Source organism: Dunckerocampus dactyliophorus, chromosome 2 (assembly GCF_027744805.1).
Source record: "Dunckerocampus dactyliophorus isolate RoL2022-P2 chromosome 2, RoL_Ddac_1.1, whole genome shotgun sequence".
NCBI classification, from domain to species: domain Eukaryota; kingdom Metazoa; phylum Chordata; class Actinopteri; order Syngnathiformes; family Syngnathidae; genus Dunckerocampus; species Dunckerocampus dactyliophorus.
Genome location: NC_072820.1, coordinates 45,593,533 through 45,613,258, shown reverse-complemented (window position 1 = coordinate 45,613,258; position 19,726 = coordinate 45,593,533). Strand labels below are relative to the sequence as shown.

The 19,726-nt window shown below is 39.4% G+C and overlaps 1 protein-coding gene across 6 annotated transcripts in view; it reads right to left on the bottom strand.

Annotated features, from left to right (window-relative positions):
- Positions 1 to 1,475: 1,475 nt before the first annotated feature.
- The window catches only part of rbfox3a (RNA binding fox-1 homolog 3a), a 592,196-nt gene continuing 573,945 nt past the window's right edge, over positions 1,476 to 19,726 (bottom strand). For all 6 annotated transcript variants that reach the window (XM_054768103.1, XM_054768106.1, XM_054768108.1 and 3 more), the window contains one exon: positions 1,476 to 18,001. In XM_054768103.1, coding sequence (XP_054624078.1) covers positions 17,957 to 18,001 — 45 coding nt within the window. In that variant the 3' untranslated portion in view covers positions 1,476 to 17,956. The remainder of the gene's footprint in view (positions 18,002 to 19,726) is intronic.

Genomic DNA, 19,726 nt, shown 5'->3' with positions numbered 1-19,726 from the left:
TCTATGTATTTTATTGTCCGATTAGCAAAAATAATGACTTACATTAAAACATCACACAGGCTGTATAAAGTCATGGTGTGTAATACATGTTTTTGCAATATTATATTATTGGCCACATGCTGACAAACACAAACTAGCAGGCGACATGAGCCAAATCAGTGTGCACTCAGACGGTAGGAGGGGCTTGTGCACTAAGCCCAGAAGCCACGCTGATGGTGGCCTCACCTTAGGTTTCTTCCCCGTATTTGATCAACAAATCTGCAAATTCATCGATTTTTACTCAAGGAGATGTTAAAAATGATGAATGAATCATACAGAAAATACATTTATATTACTATTATATTGCTGTTCTCTAACATCACAGCTGTGCATATCCCTGTAAGTAGCACATTTAACACCCTATGATAGCATTTGAATTGTTAAATGGGTTAATATGACATGTGTAAAACAATATACCATTTTTCATAACTACTTCTTTCAACATCTGGCAGTAGTTTTGCATCACGCAATGCCAAAAGTCTGATATCAGGGTATGTGTCAGACCAACTCAAAAAAACGGAATTTAATTTGACAGGTTTTTACTGAATAAGGCACTCAGAATGTACGTGAATAAAGGATTTTGCATTTACAATTTCAGTATCAACTATACAAAATTGAACATCAATGAGTATGTGAACTTTGGGCCAGTATTTCTTTTCTGGAGAATTCTTAACTACAGTGGTGTGACAAAGTGTTTGCCCCTTCCTGATTTCTTATTTTTTTGCATGTTTGTCACACTTAAATGTTTCAGATCAACAAACAAATTTAAATATTAGTCAATGACAACACAACTAAACACAAAATGCAGTTTTTATATGAAACTGTATAATTAAGGGATAAAAAAACCTACATGGCCCTGTGTGAAAAAGTGATTGCCCCCTAAACCTAATAACTGGTTGGGCCACCCTTAGCAGCAACAACTGCAATCAAGCGTTTGTGATAACTTGCAATGAGTCTCTTACAGCGCTGTGGAGGAATTTTGGCCCACTCATCTTTGCAGAATTGTTGTCATTCAGCCACATTGGAGGGTTTTCCAGCATGAAGTGCCTTTTAAAGGTCATGCCACAGCATCTCAATAGGATTCAGGTCAGGACTTTGACTAGGCCAGTCCAAAGTCTTCATTTTGTTTATCTTCAGCCATTCAGAGGTGGACTTGCTGGTGTGTTTTGGATCATTGTCCTGCTGCAGAACCCAAGTTGGTTTCAGCTTGAGGTCACCAACAGATGGCCGGACATTCTCCTTCAGGATTTTTTGGTAGACAGCAGAATTTGTGGTTCAGCAAGTCTTTCGGGTCCTGAAGCAGGACCAGACCATCACACTACCACCACCATATTTTACTGTTGGTATGATGTCTTTTTCTGAACTGCGGCGTTACTTTTTACGCCAGATGTAATGGAACACACACCTTCCAAAAAGTTTAACTTTTGTATCGTCAGATCACAGAGTATTTTCCCCAAGGTGTTGGGGATCATCAAGATGTTTTCTAGCAAAATTGAGATGAGCCTTAATGTTCTTTTTATACAACAGTTGTTTTGGTCTTGCAACTCTGCCATGCAGGCCATTTTTGCCCAGTGTCTTTCTTATGGTGGAGTCATGAACACTGACCTTAACTGAGGCAAGTGAGGCCTGCAGTTCTTTGGATGTTGTTGTGGGGTCTTTTGTGACCTCTTGGGTGAGTCTTTGCTGCGCTCTTGGGGTCATTTTGGTTGGCCAACCACTCCAGGGAAGGTTCACAACTGTTCCATGTTTTCGCCATTTGTGGATAATGGCTCTCACTGTGGTTTGCTGGAGTCCCAAAGCCTTAGAAACAGCTTTATAACCTTTTCCAGACTTTTTCACACAATGCCATGTATGTTTGGATTTTTTCTGCCTGCCTTAATAATAAAAATTAAAAAACTTCATGTTGTGTTCAGTTGTGTTGTCATTGACTAAGATTGACATTTGTTTGATGATCTGAAACATTTAAATTTGACAAACATGCAAAAAAATAAGAAATCAGGAAGGAGGCAAACACTTTTTCCCACCACTGTACTTCCTAGGATTCAGATGATTTCCTCCCTCCTCAAATCAGCTGTTTATCAAAGTAGTCAACATGTTTGCAGTCAAGAAAAATCACAACAACACATGAAACACCTCATTGTAACTTTGTCATATAAAAAGCTTGCTCCTTCGTCCCCCTTCATCACACCTGCTCACGCGCCTTCGTAAACAAACCCCCCACTCTGCTTTGTAACAATGTCTTGGTTTTTGGCGCTGCTACGGCGCAGTCCTTTGGGGTACAGAGCGCAGCGCCTCTAGTCTCAGAAACTATTGGAATTATTTCAGTTGCGTGAATAGTTTCAAAATAGCACTGCCAATCTGGTCGTCGCCGACAGCTTCGGTGTGAAAGGTTTTCATAAAATAATTTCATAAAATCATTTTTTCATTTTGTTTTGAGAAAATGTGTGGAGGTTTTAAAGCAATTGGGGGAAACACTGTAAAACAGACGACGGAAGAGTTCACAATAGGTGAGGTTGGATCTCACTGTAAATTCAGCACTGCTTTGTAGTCGCTCAGCCCCGCCCCTCCCTTCCAAGGGAGGCAGTGAGAGACAGGACCCGTGGAGCTGTGCCAGTGTGTCGCCAATCACGGCCGATAACCGCTTCCTCTCGTCTCAGCTTAACCGTCTCGCACCCTCCGAGGCTTGTTTCATACCCGGTGATGCTGCAGAGAATAGGCCCCAGAGGGGGAAGAAGGAAACGGAGAGCAGCAGGGGCCGGAGGGTAAGGGTGGAGCTCCAAACCCACCGCTGGGGCTCAGGTGTACTAGAACATTTGCAGGATGCATGATCAAGGATGAGAGTTGAACCAAAGTGACAAAACTTGTAATCACAAAAAGTGCAAAACTTAATGGCTTTAGAAGTCTGTGCGAATCCGCCAAAAATCCCTGCGGGTTTCCCGTGTGCTTCCGTGCACACGCTTGCTGTGTGTCTTAAATTACGTGTGTGAGAAACTTCACATAAAGTCCACGTAGAACAACAGAGACTAAGAGCCTGAAAGGTGAGAGACAGCGCTTCAATCATTCAAGTTTCACTAGACAAGAATGTGAACACCGTAAATGAGCTCTGACAGCGTCATCAACCTCCTGGAAAGAGCGAGTGACAACCTGACAGGTGTCTGTATCAAGAAATTGTATATTTTTATTCGCACAGTTCACATCATATAAACGTTTGCTTCATGGAGATAACAATAGTGGTCTGATGGTTTGGCAAATAGAATAAAATCATTCTAAGTATTGATGGATCATATACAAAAAGTAGAGAAGGCCTTTTCTGTGGAAATTACGTGTGAATGCTGAAGAGCTGAAGTGTGTAAAATGTGGAATTTGCAAGTTGGGGGATGTGGAAAATTCTTACCCTGAATGTTTTGACACTGGACTGGTTTGAATGGGCTGAAATGTGGGAAAATATAAGCGCTAAGACCACCAAACGTTCAGTAGCACCAGAGGCAAGGGGGGTGAAGTGTCTTGCCCAACAACAGTAACTGTTTCCGGACGACCTGCTCTACCTCCTGAGCCACTGCTGCTCGTGATAGCTAGCCTGAACGTCCTGAATAAGCTGAATGTTTTGATGATGGAATGCTTTGAATGGGTAGCGAAATGTCAAAGTAGTCAGAATTCTCAAGATCAAAGGAAATTTGGGCTTGGAAAATGTGGAATTTCCGGGAAATCAGTCGAATATGCCGTGAATGTTTTGAATTGGGAAGCAGTGAGAATTCTTAACCTCAAAGGGAATGTTGCTGTGGAAAATGGGGACTATTAAAAGCCCAAATGTCCTGAGTGAGCTGAAGGTTTTGAATTTGGAATGGTTCGAATTGGTTGACAAATGTGGAACTTGTACAAACGCATTCATTCCATTAATTTCCATTTTTTGGAACGTGTCAATACCTCGCCATTGTGTCCTGGATGAGCGGAACATTTTGATGATGAAATGCTTTGAACGGGACAGTAGTAAGAATTCTCAAGATCAAAGGGAATTTGGCCTTGGAAAACGTGGAATTTTGGGAAGTAAGTCGAAAATGCGCAGAATGTTATGAATTGGTTAAGAAATTGGGAAGTAGAACAAATTCTCAAGTTCAAAGAGAATTTTTTGTAGAAAATTTGGAACTTTGGGGAAAATTTGAATATTGGGTAGGTGCAATATTGGTAGTCGGGATGTCCTGAGTGAGCCAAAGGCTTTGAGGTTGGAAAGGTTTGAATTGGTTGAGAAATGTGGAACTTGTATACATGCATTCATTTTCAATGGTAATATTGTCACAGAAAATGTGGAATTACAGAAAACATGGGAATTTTTGGGAACGTGTCAACACCTCGCCATCGTGTCCTGAATGAGTGGAACATTGTGATGATGGAATGCTTTGAACGGGTTGAGAAATGTGACAGTAGTGAGAATTCTCAAGATCAAACGGAATTTGGGCTTGTAAAAACGTGGAATTTTGGGAAGTAAGTCAAACTTGACTGAATGTTTTGAATCGGACCATTCAATCCCAACCATTTTTCAAAAGACAACCCCTTCAGCACCAGCCATATTAGACACCAAAAAGGGTGGTTTTACATCAAAATAAAAATTTATTTGCAACTAGAACACCATGAACTATTTACAATTTTCACATTTGGAAGTAAACTGTGTGTGTGTGCGTGTGCACGTGTTAAAGTTTCCCTACAAAGCGTAACCTTCTGGACGCTACACTCCTCCATGCTCTTCCACTTCCTCCTTGCTGTTGAGTGTGTAAATACATATAGTTGTGGAAAAAATGAGTAGATCACCCTTGTTTCTTCAGTTTATTGATCCATTTTGATGCCTGGTACAACTAAAGCTACTTTTGTTTGGACAAATATAATGATGATAACAAATATAACTCGTAAGAGTTTAATTTAAGAGCTGATATCTAGAAACTTCCATGGTTTTCTTGATAATAACCAAAATCACTTCAGTTCCTACATGAATAGCTATAGCATTGTACTGCCATAAAATTGAATTAATTGAGCTATTTTTGTTGTCATTGTTATATTTGTCCAAACAAAAGTACCTTTAGTTGTATCAGGGACTAAAAAGAACAAGAAACTAAAGAAACAAGGATGGTCTAATCATTTTTTCTATGACTGCATAAAAGATCAACACCTTATGATTCCTTATGCCAATGCCTTATCAAATGCACTTCTGCCACCTTGTGGCCGTTTTTATGGCTTACAACTGCTTGAAAAGCGACTTTTTTAATCTGCAGTTGCGTCATCACCTCTTTTTGCGTCTCGTAGCAAAAAAGACCCGTCTTCGGGAGCGAGTGTTTGGGTTTAAAAAAACGTATAAATACGTCTTTGGTATTGAATGAGTTAAGATGAGTTTAGCTACGGAAAATGGGGAGTTTCAGGGAAAATTGGAATTTTGGGAATGCTAAATATTGGTAGTCGGAATGTCCTGTGTGAGCTGGCGGTTTTGATGCTGGAATGGTTTGAATCGGTTGAGCAATGTGACGATGCGGAACTTGTAAAAATGCTTTGATTCCATTCATTTTCAATGGTAATGTCGTCACAGAAAATGTGGAACTGGACAAAACGTGAATTTGTGGGAACTTGTCAATACCTCGCCATCGGAACATGACGGATGACGGAATGCTTTAGATGGGTTGAGGAATGTGACAGCAGCTTTAAAAAACGGGACGGAATAAGAATAATTAGAAGAATTGTGGTGCAGAATAACAAGAGTGTAATGCTCTTCAACATTCACACCATCACACTTGATCATTATTAGCTTGTTTATCTTCACCCATACAATATGACATTAACCCATAACATCAAAACATGGAGAGCACAAATTTCAAACATTTTTATGAGCGGCCCTGTGAAGTTTGCCGACGCAGTTCAGCTGTACTTACTTTTACTTTGCTTTTACTTCTCTTTGAAAATTGCTGTGAGTCCGAGCAAGGCTTTATGAAAAATATGTTGCTTTTAAATGAGCTCCCATGTGGATCCTTTCTGCTCTGTTCAGAATTCTTTGGTCCCCCACAATCCCACAGAGGGACATCTTTGCGGCTTTGTGTTCCACATCACAAGAAGGTTCATGAAATTGATGACAAAGGTGTGAGAAACGGGGAGCGCACGGTTTATTTATACTGTACGTTTAAGGGCATGATACAACTGATTTTAAAGGTCACCTTTCAAGAGGGACAGCTTTGCAAGAGTGCCTATGTAGGTCTTATTGGGAGCCATGGCCTAAAATGAAGGCGTGTGGTTTAAGGTGTAACTTTACACTGCATACGAGTCATTAAATGGTGCAAATGTGTCAAGTAAAACCAGATTTTTGATAATAATAATAATAGCAATAATAATAATAATAATGATTTCGTCTTTGTGTCGTCCAATCAACCAATCAAAGCATTACAGGCCATGTGGTTGCTGAGGCAGACAGGGGATGAGTAAGTAAACATTGCCAAGTGGATAACTGATGTCTAAAAACACGTCATGCGTTTCCCTTTTCTGTGCGTTCTAAATAGAGAAAAACAGCATGTTTTCATGATATCATGTCAAACTTACAGTATTTTGCCTTATTTTGGTCATTTTAAACATTACCGGAAATTCTTTCCTGGTAGATACAGTAGAAACTAATGCTACTTCCGTCAACAACAGCGGCGTAGAAAGCGCGTGTGTATTTGCTACTACTAATCACGGCAGACTTCGTGAGAGCTGCCGCCACAGACGACTACTTTTGGACAAATGAGGATCCACAACCGTATCGTTTTGAGCCTGACTATATGGAGGATGAGCTACCGGTTTTCGAAGCTGAGTGCAAGAGGAGAGAGTGAGGTGTCTGAGTAGACAGGGGGCCACAGAGTCCGGAACGGCATGACTTGCTGCACGGAGTGGCATACGGTGCTACCATCGATGGAAAGGCTTCGTGTGTACGGCGAGGAGGACATTGCTCCGAGAGATTGCATCACAACAAAAGAAGAGTTGTTAATGCTAACAAACCCAATCCACTTACCCAAAATAAACTGGGAAAGACAACCCAGACCAGCTGGACCAGACAGACAAGTGTCATGATATTGATTGTGATACATGGAGCGCATGGCACATCATATCACAACAGTCCATCCAGCTGTGTACAACCCAAACATGGAATGTGGGCTACTACTTTACAGATAATATGGTTGTTAATTCGTAGTTGTTCATATGCTTGTTTTTGTTTCCCCATTCAGTCCCCAGTCGCACTGTTTTGGAAGTGGCGTGAGGCACTGTGTCACTACGCCAGAAAGGTAGTTCTTCGTGTTCGCTGCTACAATAACAATGTCGCTGTAGCTTGGTTTACATACAGGTCAGCTATGGAAATAGAACATTGTTGCCGTTTTTTGGAGGGATTTTTTAGGGCTTTATAGTCAGAATATGTGTGTCCCGTTACATGCATTGTTAGCGCCCACATGCGCCCAACTGTTTTTCTCTCTTTAGAACGCACAGAAAACGGAAATACTTGTGGTCATCTTTGACATAAGGATTGTGGACGATGGGCAAAAATCCCCAAAAAAGTGCAATACCGAAACATGGTACCTTTTGATCGTGAATCGGTGCTCCGTAGTACGGACGAAATTCGGACGGTGTTCATAAAAATACATAATGGGGTCCCTAGTATTTTACTGTATTAACATATGTTTTTGAATGATATTTTTTTATACTTGCATGCTAAGCGCAAAAAGCAAAACGTGTGGTTTGTGACTAGGAAAACGAAACCACATAGAAATAAGACGGCGCAGTCAGAAGTGAAGTAGGGAAAGCTCTGATTGAGTGACCAAAATATGGGTAGTTGGTGGTGTAGTGGTTCACAAAGCACGAAGGACAAAGCAAAGTAATCAGCATTTATGTCGGCTGGGTTGGACTGAAAAGGAGCAATTGTTTACACTTGTGCTCTCCAGTTTTGTATTATTATTATTATTTTTAATGACAACAGCTTGACTGTATAGCATTGAGCGTTATATAGCGTTAGCTATAGTAGGCCATGGGTTATCAAAACGCAATCAGTAATACAAGGTGAGCCTAAGGTCTGGACATATACTGTGATATACACACATAATATAGTTTACATGCATTACACAACAAATGTGTCATTTAAACACATTCATAAATACAAATACAATAATGACATATTTTACAGTAGTACAAAATATTGCATATAATAATATCATGAATAAAAATATGTTTTAAATTCAATGATTTTTTTGTAATACAATATAATATCGGCATTTTTGCCCATGTGTCCCGACTTTCAGGACACCCTGCATAACAGCATACATAGAAAGACAAATGAACCTCTGACAACACAGTACAATACTTTTCGTTGTCCGAAATACATTTCCATCTAGTACCTCAGTAACTGATGTTTACCTTGAAAACAAAAAAAGGTTTCCTCTTTGACAAAAATCATTCATACACCTCAATGACAATATCACTTTTAATAGTATTCGAATAAGGGAAATGAGATTTAATTCTACGATATACGTGGTGTCCCTAAAGTCTGAACATCTAATACACACATTGTATACAAAACTGTTGTTTAATTAATAACAAAACCGTTATAATGAATCAATCATTAATAATCAATGAATAATTACGAGGGAGTATTAGGCCCACATTGAAAAAACGGAATCCGAAATCGTACATTTACGAGAACGAAGTGGTAAATTTACAAGGGAAAAAGTCGTACATTTACGGCTGTTTTTTTCAGAAATTTTTAAAAACGTCGTACATTTACGAGAAAAAAAAAAAAAGCCAAGGTCACATAAGTCTCCCCTTTTCGTAGCTGTCTCTGGCAATGCCTGTTACGACGGAGTGTTAAAATAATCGGAGATTTCGAGAATAAAGTCGTAAATGTACGAGAAAAAACCCGTAGTGTAAAGTGCTGAGACAGCTATGAAAAGGGGAGACTTATGTGACGGTTGGTCTCGGGCTCGTGGAGGGGGCGGGGTAAGGAAGGCGCAAGCGAGAAGGGCTAGCTAGACATGCTAATCTAAATGCTAAATACGCAAGTGCTCTGTTCTGCGCCACGTTATAAATAAAAGCTATGCTCTATTTTCCTTCCCGACACATACGACATGATGGCACGTAATATTACCACTTTATTCTCGTAAGTCTCCGTTTTTTTTCCAACGTGTCCCCAACACAACGTCGTAAATAATAAATGAATAAATATTTGTAAAAAATAAAACTGCATAATCGTAAAAATAAAAAACAAACATACATAATCATCACATAAATCACACACACACATAAAACATAATAATACAATTAATAAAGCATATAACTATTAAAGAACAGATTTATTTATCGAATATTATAATTTAAACATGACCTATTCCAAATAGTACAAAAGATTATTTATTAATAGGCGGTAAAAGTGCATGAAATAGCGATGGAAGAAATAAAACATTAGCTTTTGCATTGAGAAAAAGGGTGAACACAGTCTGCTCTATAGAATCTTACGTACAGTATAGACACTTGTATTGGGAGAATGCACGTGACTTAGCTACGTATTGACAGGTTGTTTGTTGTGGTAGTTTAATGTTACCATTGTCACTTTTGTCTCAGCCCCTCCCAACGTACATGTACAATAAAAATAAACCACACGTCACACAGGAACAGCCTGTCGAGGTAAAACGGACCACGATCTCTCTCACCTTTAACTGATACTGGTTTGTCGTGATTACATAGATTTCCAGCTTTCAGGCCAAAATATGGAGTCATTTTACCTGTTAAGTGATAACACTGTTGAAATGTTGACAAAACTTGAAAATAGGACAGGATTTGGTGTTGGAATGGTTTCAGAAATGCAGAAGTAGTCAAGGGGAATTGAGCACAGAGATCTGGTGAGATTAAATCGTGACGATATTCTTGAGAAAAGCTGTCTCGCCAGAACAGGGCAGCCCGAAGTCTATCAGACTGTGAACTATGGCATCGCTACTGTGAATGATAAAACACATACTATGGAAGTGGTAGTGTGCAAGGCAGGATTAAGTGCTCTACGCACACTATAAACCTTGCAATCCAACCTACCTCGGTGTTCCCAGCATCACCCGCCTATGACATGTGACTGGTTTTTTGAGTTGAACAGCCGCCACCGTGTTAATGTCTAAGCAGAAGCTGTAGTAATTCTACATTTGATTAAAGTTACTTAAGATTTGTCAGATGTGAGTTCTATCAAAACATGTGATAGCAGTATCTGCTTCACTACTTCCTGGTTCAGCGCCCTAAGCATCATGGGAACGGTAGCTCTTTTAGCGTAACCAAAAACTAATGTACGACTATCTGCAATCTATTTTTCATGTCTTTACGTAGCTACTCGTCAACATAAATGGTTCGTAGTAGCAGCTACAACTGCCGTCACTATTTTAACCTTCATCATTTCACTTCTCTTCACTTCATCAATTTGTGGAAAAAAGTTCAGTACAGTTAAAAGCGTCATGCTTAGGTCATGCATGCAAAGTTTTAAAACATTTCAAAATGTACCTACATGGATTTGTGACTCAGTTGAATAAAAAAAAAGAAAAAAACCTTGTCCAGTCCTATATGTAATAAGTAATGTTAAAATATCGTCTTGTGAACCCAATATCGTCTATCGCCTCGTCTCATGAGCCGAGTATCGTGACACCCCTTGAATATATGTTTGGAAAGTGTGAATTTTTGTAATGTGGAAAACAGATACCCTGCATGAGCTGAATGATTTCACGTTAGAATAGGAATTGGTTAAGAAATGCGGAAATACAGTAATCCCTCGTTTATCGCAGTTGATTGGTTCCAGACCTGACCGTGATAAGTGAATTTCCTCAAAGTAGGATTACTTCTTTATAAAATGTTTGTAGTTATGGCCTAGAAAACCTGTTTACAATTTTCTAAATCCCCCTTTTAACATTATTAGAGCCCTCTAGACATGAAATAGCATACCTAGAGTCACCTTTACACTCCTATTACCCGATATAGTCGATGTAATCAGAGAAAATGAGCCATTTAAGACAGTTTACTTAGTAGAGGAGCAGAATGGGTGGCAGACAGGAAGTGACGTCGGGGGTTCAGAGTTAAGTTTTAAGCTTGTTGGTGGTGCTTGTCTCACCGAACAATTACAGACAGAGAGTGGCCAATGTAGAATACTACATTCACAACCTGAATGGTGGTCTTAATGGTTTATAGCCCCCACACACGGGAGGCGACATCGCCTCTACTCCATTCATTTTCAATGGAACCTGCGAGATAGGGCGATTATCACGAGTCAACGTCCCGCCAAGCGGCACGCGAAATTCGTGCGTGTGAAAGTTAGTGGTCGTGCACGTCATATCCCAGAAAGTTGAAAAATGTTGAACTTTTTAGCGCCGTCGCCCAGAGGAGGACCAATCAGCGGGGAGTTTCATTGATCGACCAATGAGCGGACAGGATGCTAATCAGTACGCTCTCGCAAGCAATACTTGCCGTGTCAGATTTCCCGGAGCTATTTGACATTTATAAACAGGAATATACGGTAGAGATATAAAGAAAAAAGCAGTGGCATGGGGACTCGTTGGCGGCTACGTGCAAAAATGGGCAAAATCGCAAGAGACACGCACGTGGCCTGCATGGATTTGAAAATTGGGATGCAAATAATTTTCTGCGTGCATGCAGGAAAACCTTGCATGGAGCCAGCTCGCAAGAGAAAGGCAGAGGAGGAGTGCGTGAGCAGCAAGCGCGTGGGTGTCACGAATCACTTGCTCCATAAGTACGACACACTTGCAACCCCTCTGATACCCTACTTCACGGCCAACAAATTTCCCAAAAATAACACATACGTCGGAATGTAATCCTGCTTCAGTCAGGGTTTGAAACTGAGTGGGGAAGAAGGACAAAATAAGAAGCCAAAAACGTACCACTTCCACACAGAGTGGGAGGAGAACTTTTTTTTTCACTATGTCATGTAGTCTGCATCCATGGCTGCCTCCATGCAGGTAATACCTCATCAATGTAACATTACTGACACCTAGTAGAGACCAGAATACTCAGTATTTCAGTATTTTTGGACTAATAAAAGGCCATAGTCAACCATAACAACCGCAACGAGGGACGACTGTATTGACATTATAGTTCAGGTAGCCATTTTTATGCTTGAAAATATTTAATTGGGGCAAAAAATACATACAGTTTGCTTAAATATGCACGGTTTTGGCTAATATAGGCTGTAGTCAACCACAAAATGGCGATCATTTATTAATTATATAATTAAAAAAAAACATGACAGAGTGAAGGAGTGTTGGTCGAACGTGATGTAGCGAGGGACGACTGTGGCAAGAACTCTCAAGACAAAAGACAGTTAGTGTTATGAAAAATGTGGAATTTTTCGGACCGTTTGAATAGACGTGACAGCGCTAGCACAGTGATGAGCAGATTTATTGTTTGTAACGTACAGTGGTACAATTTGCACTTCCCGCAACAATGACGCCCTCGCAGGTGCAGCACCGACAGACGATGTGTGTGTGTTCATCTGCTTGCAATCTGCTACTTCAGCACCAAATCCTAAACACACGTCCTCTGGGTGTTTGAGGCTTGACCACACAGGCTGATGTTAAGAGACGCTTTATTTGTGCTGGTGTCAAGACGGGGAGTAGTGGATTTGTTCAATCCCTACTGGACTTTTGGGAAGAAGTAAAGAGAGAACAGCCAAAAGACAGCCATCGGTGACGGTCACAGAGGAGTTAGAGTGAATTTGCGCCTGTTTGTGTGAGTCTAGTCCGTCTGGTATATCTTCAAATGAGATCAGTGCTTATTGACTGAACTCTCTTATCTCTAATCTGCAGCGAAAATTGCCTCGGTTACTGCCGCTCTTTATACTCCCTTCTCTTCCTTGCGCTACTGACTCCTGTCTTTACGATCCCATCAGAGGCAGCAAGCACAGATGCTATTTACTGGTGAAAGAGATCCTATGTGTGTCTTTTGGTCTGTATGAGTTTCCTAAGCGAGTACAAGCCCAATAAACTCTCCGGATCCCAATATTTTGGCCAGTGTCATTCATTATTTGTACCAATGCGGGATGCTTTGGTGTATGTAGCAAATAAATGAATGGCATTCTCGCCTTTTTCACTACTTTGATCGATAAAATGCAACATAACTATACAATCATCCCTCATTAATCGCAGTTAGTTGGTTCCAGACCCGACTCTGATAAGTGAATTTCCGCAAAGTAGGATTCCTTCTTTATAAACGGAATATTTTCGTAGTGAGCGCATAGAAAACCTGTTCAAAACACTATTAGAGCCCTCTCGACATGAAATAACACCCCTATAGTCACCTTTACACTCTTACCCAATATAGTAGACATAATGACAGAAACTAAGATTATTATTATTTTTTTTACTTCCAGCCCTTCTTGCTAATGCAACATTACTGACACCTAGTGACCAGTGTAGAATACTACAGTCATTCCTCACTACATTGCGGTTCGAAGATTGTTCCCTCATTTTACTGCGTTTTAAAAAAAAAAATGAATGAATTAATAAATGATCGCTGTTTCATGGTTGACTACGGCCTTTTATTAGGAAAAAAAGATGCATCTTTTAGCAAATTGTACACATTTTTTGCCCAAATTAACTCTGTCAATGCCAAAGACGTCTATTGTAACATTGACTGCTCTTTTTCGCGGGGGCTAAAGTCTTATCTTGTGTGTGATTTTCTGACTTTTAGGCAATGTATTTCTGTCCCAGTAGGGGGCAACAGTTCTCTTTTCCTCCAACCGGCAGCGACAGATTGTCTATGAAGAAGACGGATTGTGGGTTGAGAGAGGAAAAGGGCGAAACACATGCAGAAATCGAGCGGAGCCTGACACCAGAAGCAGTTCCGAGTCGGGTGACTCAGAACCCGACCCTGATTCTTCTGACGAGTGGCTGCCGTCTGGATCGGTCAGCGGCAGGGATTCATCCCCACATCCAGCAGACCCCACCGTTACTCTGCTTGAATTTGCTTCTCTGCAGAAAAAGCTGCTTTTCCCTGTTTTTGGTCCAAATCAGGTGTTTTTGCTGAAGCTAGTCTATGTTCTACCGCCAATATCTAAAGACCCAAAAAGGCTAGAAACAAACTTTTTTTTCTGATGAAAGAAGCGAGTCTAAAGTTTCTTTAGATAGTTCCAATGTTGCGGTAGTTCCAAAACTCAATATTCTGTGTGTCTTGAAAGTTCAGCAAAAATGCCGAAAAACTCAGTGTGGCAGTGTGGAGCTCTCTGCTCTGAACATGGCTGGCAGTCAATGAGTTAAGCATAAAAAATACAAATACAGTATAAGCCATTAAGACCACCATTCAACTTGTGAATGTAGTGTTCTACATTGGTCACCAGGTGTCAGTAATAGTTTGGTGAGACAAGCACCAGACTTAACAACAGGCTTTTATTGCAGGTTTAAATGATCTCACAACAGGCACAATAATAACAACATAATACTAATCATCATCATAATAATAATAACACGGGTTACTGTTGCGGCCGTAGCCCACACCAAGCTAAAACTCAACGCTGAACCCCGATGTCACTTCCTGTCCTCCACCCGTTGTGCTCCCCTACAAGGTAAACTGACTTAAATGGCTTATTTTCTCTGATTATTTCTACTACTTGGGTACTACCAATATAACGGGGACTCTAGGGGTGTTATTTCATGTCTAGATGGCTCTAATAATGTTAAAAAATGTATATTTAGAAGATCATAAACAGGTTTTCTATGCCACAACTACGACAATACGCGGTGGGGATCCGTACGCGGTGAGTACAGCCTCAATGCCGATTTTGGTGCACGCAGACACGACGTAGCACTTTAAGTGGACGAGGAACTTCCGCTGCGTGCGGGCTGCGGCGAGGCTACACATACGTGTGACGTGCCAATGGGGGCACAACGCACTGACTTGAGCGCTGAACACAAATTTTGCAAGTTGCCGCATCAGAACCCGGAATCTCTGCGGTGGAATGGGCGGGATCTTCAGGCAGCAGCAACAGGGACTCCTGGAGGACCTCGGAAGGTCGTTCCCCCTCGACATCGGGCAGAAGAACTGGCGTTCATCGCACTTGCACGCACGTTCAACGTGAGAGTTAGTAAGGGCACCGTACGTGAGCAGCACATGTAAGTACGATGACGTGGCAATCGCACGGAGATCGTACATCGCAAGCACGCTGTAAGCGTGTACAACTCACCATGTGCGCTACGTACGATGCATGCAACCGCTCATGTCCAGGCGTGGCGGTCGGACCACATACTTACACCTTGCGCAACCGAGCGAGTGACATATCTTGCCACTCCCTCCCCATGTTTTCAGAAAAACGTGGCGGCCGTGGCCTCCGCAAAAAACGTACGGACTAAAAACACGCACGGTAGGTTGTGACCGAGGCCTCATTCACTTTTCGCGGTTAGGTCTGGAACCAGTTAACCGCGATAAACGAGGGATTACTACACATATCAACCTGTCTTTCAGTGTATTTTCAAAATCTTTTTTAGCACATTTAGTCATTTTTACGCTTGAAAATGCTCCATTTAGGCCAAAACTATGTAAAATCTGCTTATACACGCATATGTTTTGACTCATAATAGGGTGATGATTTATTAATTAATATACTTTTGAAAAAACGTGACGGTGTGAAGCTGCGAAATTTGAAGCGCGATGTGGCGAGGGACGGCTTTCAACAATTAGGATTACGTTGATTTATTGTTTTTTTGTCCCGCTTGCTACAATGCACACAACATAGCGAGCATGCACGTGTAAAAGTGTGTATTATTAAGTTATTATGAACTATATGGACTAAAAATAACAGCTTCAATAATAAATGCTTTCGGTGTTATCCGAATGAGTAATCTCCAATGAATAATGAATTCACTTTGTCATCAGTCTTAATGAAGACATCTACGGGGCATCTTCTACGGGGCCCCTCTGGCCTCTGGGACGGCTAATTTTCACACACACACCCACACACAGATGTACACACCGTATGTATACAGTGTATGTACAGTATGTGAATATGAGACATATTACACATATATGCTGTACATATTTGTGTGTACATATATGGTAACCAATATATAGATATTTGTGTGTATAGATCAGAAAGAAAGATAGCGTATACTCTAGAGCAGGGGCGTACAAAGCAGCGAGGGTCCCATGGTGAAACACGCGTAGATGTGCTAAGAAGTTATTTATATTTCGAGAAAAAACTGCCTGGCAGCTTTGTGATACAAGTGAACAAGCCTGTTACTAGTTTGACATTCCTGGCTCTTTTTTCCCCATTTTTGCTGTTTTTTTTAAAAATAATTGTCCAAATATTTCAACTTTCTTCTTAAATAATCTTCATACATTTCGGTCTCGTAAGATTTTGACTTTATTCCCATAATATTATAACTTTTTGTGCAAGCTACTTTTCCCCAAAATGACACCTTTATTTAGTTTCCTCATAATATATACTTAATATACATACATCATTTATACTTTCAAAGAAAAATAACACATTTTTTCTTGAATATTATTATATCTATGCTGCTAAAATGACTAGATTTTTCTTCATAATATTACAAGTTTATTCTCATAACTATTTCAGTTTTCTTCTCATAATTATGACTTTATTGGCATAATATTTTGGCTTTATTCTGGTAGTACTGTAACGTTATTATTACGACTTAATGTCGGATTTCTTTAATATTTCGGCTTTATGCTACTAAATTGAGGTTATTTTTCCTCATAACATTATTCTCATAAAACGACCACCTTTTCTCGTTAGATCACAGTGTGTTTCTCTTCACGTGTTGACCTTATTCTGCTTAATTACTGATGATTTTTTGCAAATGGCCCCCGGGCCGCGCTTTGGACACCCCTGCTGTATGGCAACTGATTAAAGGCTCTGTCTACTGAGCAGACACATGACGCGAGGCCCACTTCCCGTCCCTCACCTAATGTGTAGCGTGTGAGAAATCGGTCCCGAAGTGAAGTTTCTGACAGTAACCAGTATTCACTACTGCCACCTGCTGTTCAAATTAAATTCAACGGTGTTTTCAATGACATCAAATGAGAGAAAGAGGGCATTGAGGGAAGACATGCCATCGCTGGCCCGTGCTGAGCTTGTATGTACTTTTACAAATCACACAAATTGCGTGTGATTGAAGCAAAACTGCAACCTGTGCAGACATCTATGAATCCATAGTCCCGCCCTGGTGGCGGGGGTTGGGGGCGGACGATAATGTGTTTTTTCCCTTTAAAGCGGTTCAGCAGTAATGCGATATCTCCTGACTCTGGCACGGCGCCAACAATCAATTGGCTCGCTACCCATTTCCCAGCGGCTTTCTCTACACATCACTTCCTGCTGCATTCAGATTCGGTAATAGATCACTCTATTCCTCGCGCCTCGCCTCGCATTCTCTTATGCATCACTTAACGCTAAGTATTTTGTCGCCGTTTCACCTTCTTTGGGCTGAATAATTGGAAGTCCTCTTATAGCAAGTCAGACGGTGAGCTCGGCCAAATGGTCGTGTCGTTGATGTAATTCATGTAAATCCCGTCTGGAAGTTTGTTGCTCGCACTGAAACACTGTCACTCGTGTTGCATACGGGGGGGAATGGACTCACTGAAACATTTGGGGAATTAAGCGGAATTAAAAGCATTAAAACATCCAAAGGAGCTCCAGACAACAACTTGGAGAGAATCACACGTTCTTACTGACCTTCACAAAGCAACGAGCTACATACAGTACATCACATCAATACAATGGAAGAGTGGTTCTATTTGCCACCAGTGCTTCCACATTGTATGTTTATGTCCCTCGGAGAAGATGATGTTTGGTTTTTTTTTGGTATTTCATTTTCTGTGACTTTTAGATTTGTGTTTGTTTTGCTGGGGAAGGAAAGGGGGCGTGGCTCCCTCCTTTCTAGTAGGGAGTGAAGCGACTGCACCCTCCTCTGTAAAGGCTAGCCTGCAACATCAAAGATGAAAAAAGCTCCAATCAGTATCCAGCGTAGAACTTTGCTTTGTATTTTTAGATGTTTTGAAATCAAATTCTCTTTTTTGTTAAAAGAAATTATTCCTCCCTTTTTCCTTATAGTCTGTCTCATTATTAGGTTTTGAGTACCGGCATTGGCAAACGTGTTATTAACTTATTCCTTTGCGCTCGACAAAAAAAATGTAATATATGGAAACCACGTTTCCGCCACTGAAAGAAGAACAAATCCTAATATTAAGCCATAATTATGAGATAAAAAGTCGAAATGATGAGATAAGAAGGCCATAATTATGAGATAAAAAGTCGAAATGAGGAGATAAAAAGTCGAAATTACAAGATAAGTCATAATTGTGACATAAAAAGTCTAAATTATGAGATAAAAACTCAAAATTACAAGATAAAAAGTCATTATTATGAGACAAAAAGTCAAAATTACAGGATAAAAAGTCACAATTATGAGATAAAAAGTCAAAATTACAAAATAAAAACGTCATAATTATGAGACAAAAAGTCAAAATTACAGGATAAAAAGTCATAATTATGAGATAAAAAGTCTGAATTATGAGATAAAACGTCAAAATTACAAGATAAAAACGTAAAAATTACAAGATAAAAACGTCATAATTATGAGATTAAAAAGTCAAAATTACAAGATAAAAACGTCATAATTATGTGATAAAAAGTCTAAATCATCAGATAAGAACATCACAATTATGAGATAAAAAGTCTGAATTATTAGATAAAAAGTCATATTTATGAGATAAACATTATGATTATGAGACAAAAAGTCAAAATTACAGGATAAAAAGTCATAATTATGATATAAAAAGTAAAAATTTGGATATAAAAAGGAATAATTATGAGATAAAAGTCGAAATGACGAGATAAAAAGTTGACTTTACAAGATAAGAAATTCATAATTATGAGATAAAAAGTCTAAATTATTAGATAAGAAAGTCACAATTATGAGATGAAAAGTCATAATTATGAGATAAAATGTCTAGATTATGAGACAAGAAAGTCATAATTCTGAGATAAAATGTCATAATTATGAGATAAAAAGTCAAAATTATGAAATGAAAAGTCATAATTATGAGATAAAATGTCAAAATTATGAGCTAAAAGTTGATATTATGACATAAAATGTCGTACTTTTTCGATAAGAAGTCTAAATTATGAGATAAGAAAGTCATAATTATGGGATAAGGAGTCTAAATTATGAGATAACAAAGTCATAATTATGAGATGAAAAGTCATAATTATGAGATAAAATGTCTAGATTATGAGACAAGAAAGTCATAATTATGAGATAAAATGTCATAATTATGAGATAAAAAGTCAAGATTATGAAATGAAAAGTCATAATTATGAGATAAAAACTCAAAATTATGAAATGAAAAGTCATAATTATGCAATAAAATATCTAAATTATGAGCTAAAAGTTGATAATATAAAAAGTCTAAATTATGAGATAAGAAAGTCATAATTATGAGATAAAAAGTCAAAATTATGAAATGAAAAGTCATAATTATGCAATAAAATGTCTAAATTATGAGCTAAAAGTTGATAATATAAAAAGTCTAAATTATGAGATAAAAAAGTCATAATTATGGGATAAAAAGTCTAAATTATGAGATAACAAAGTCATAATTATGAGATGAAAAGTCATAATTATGAGATAAAATGTCTAGATTATGA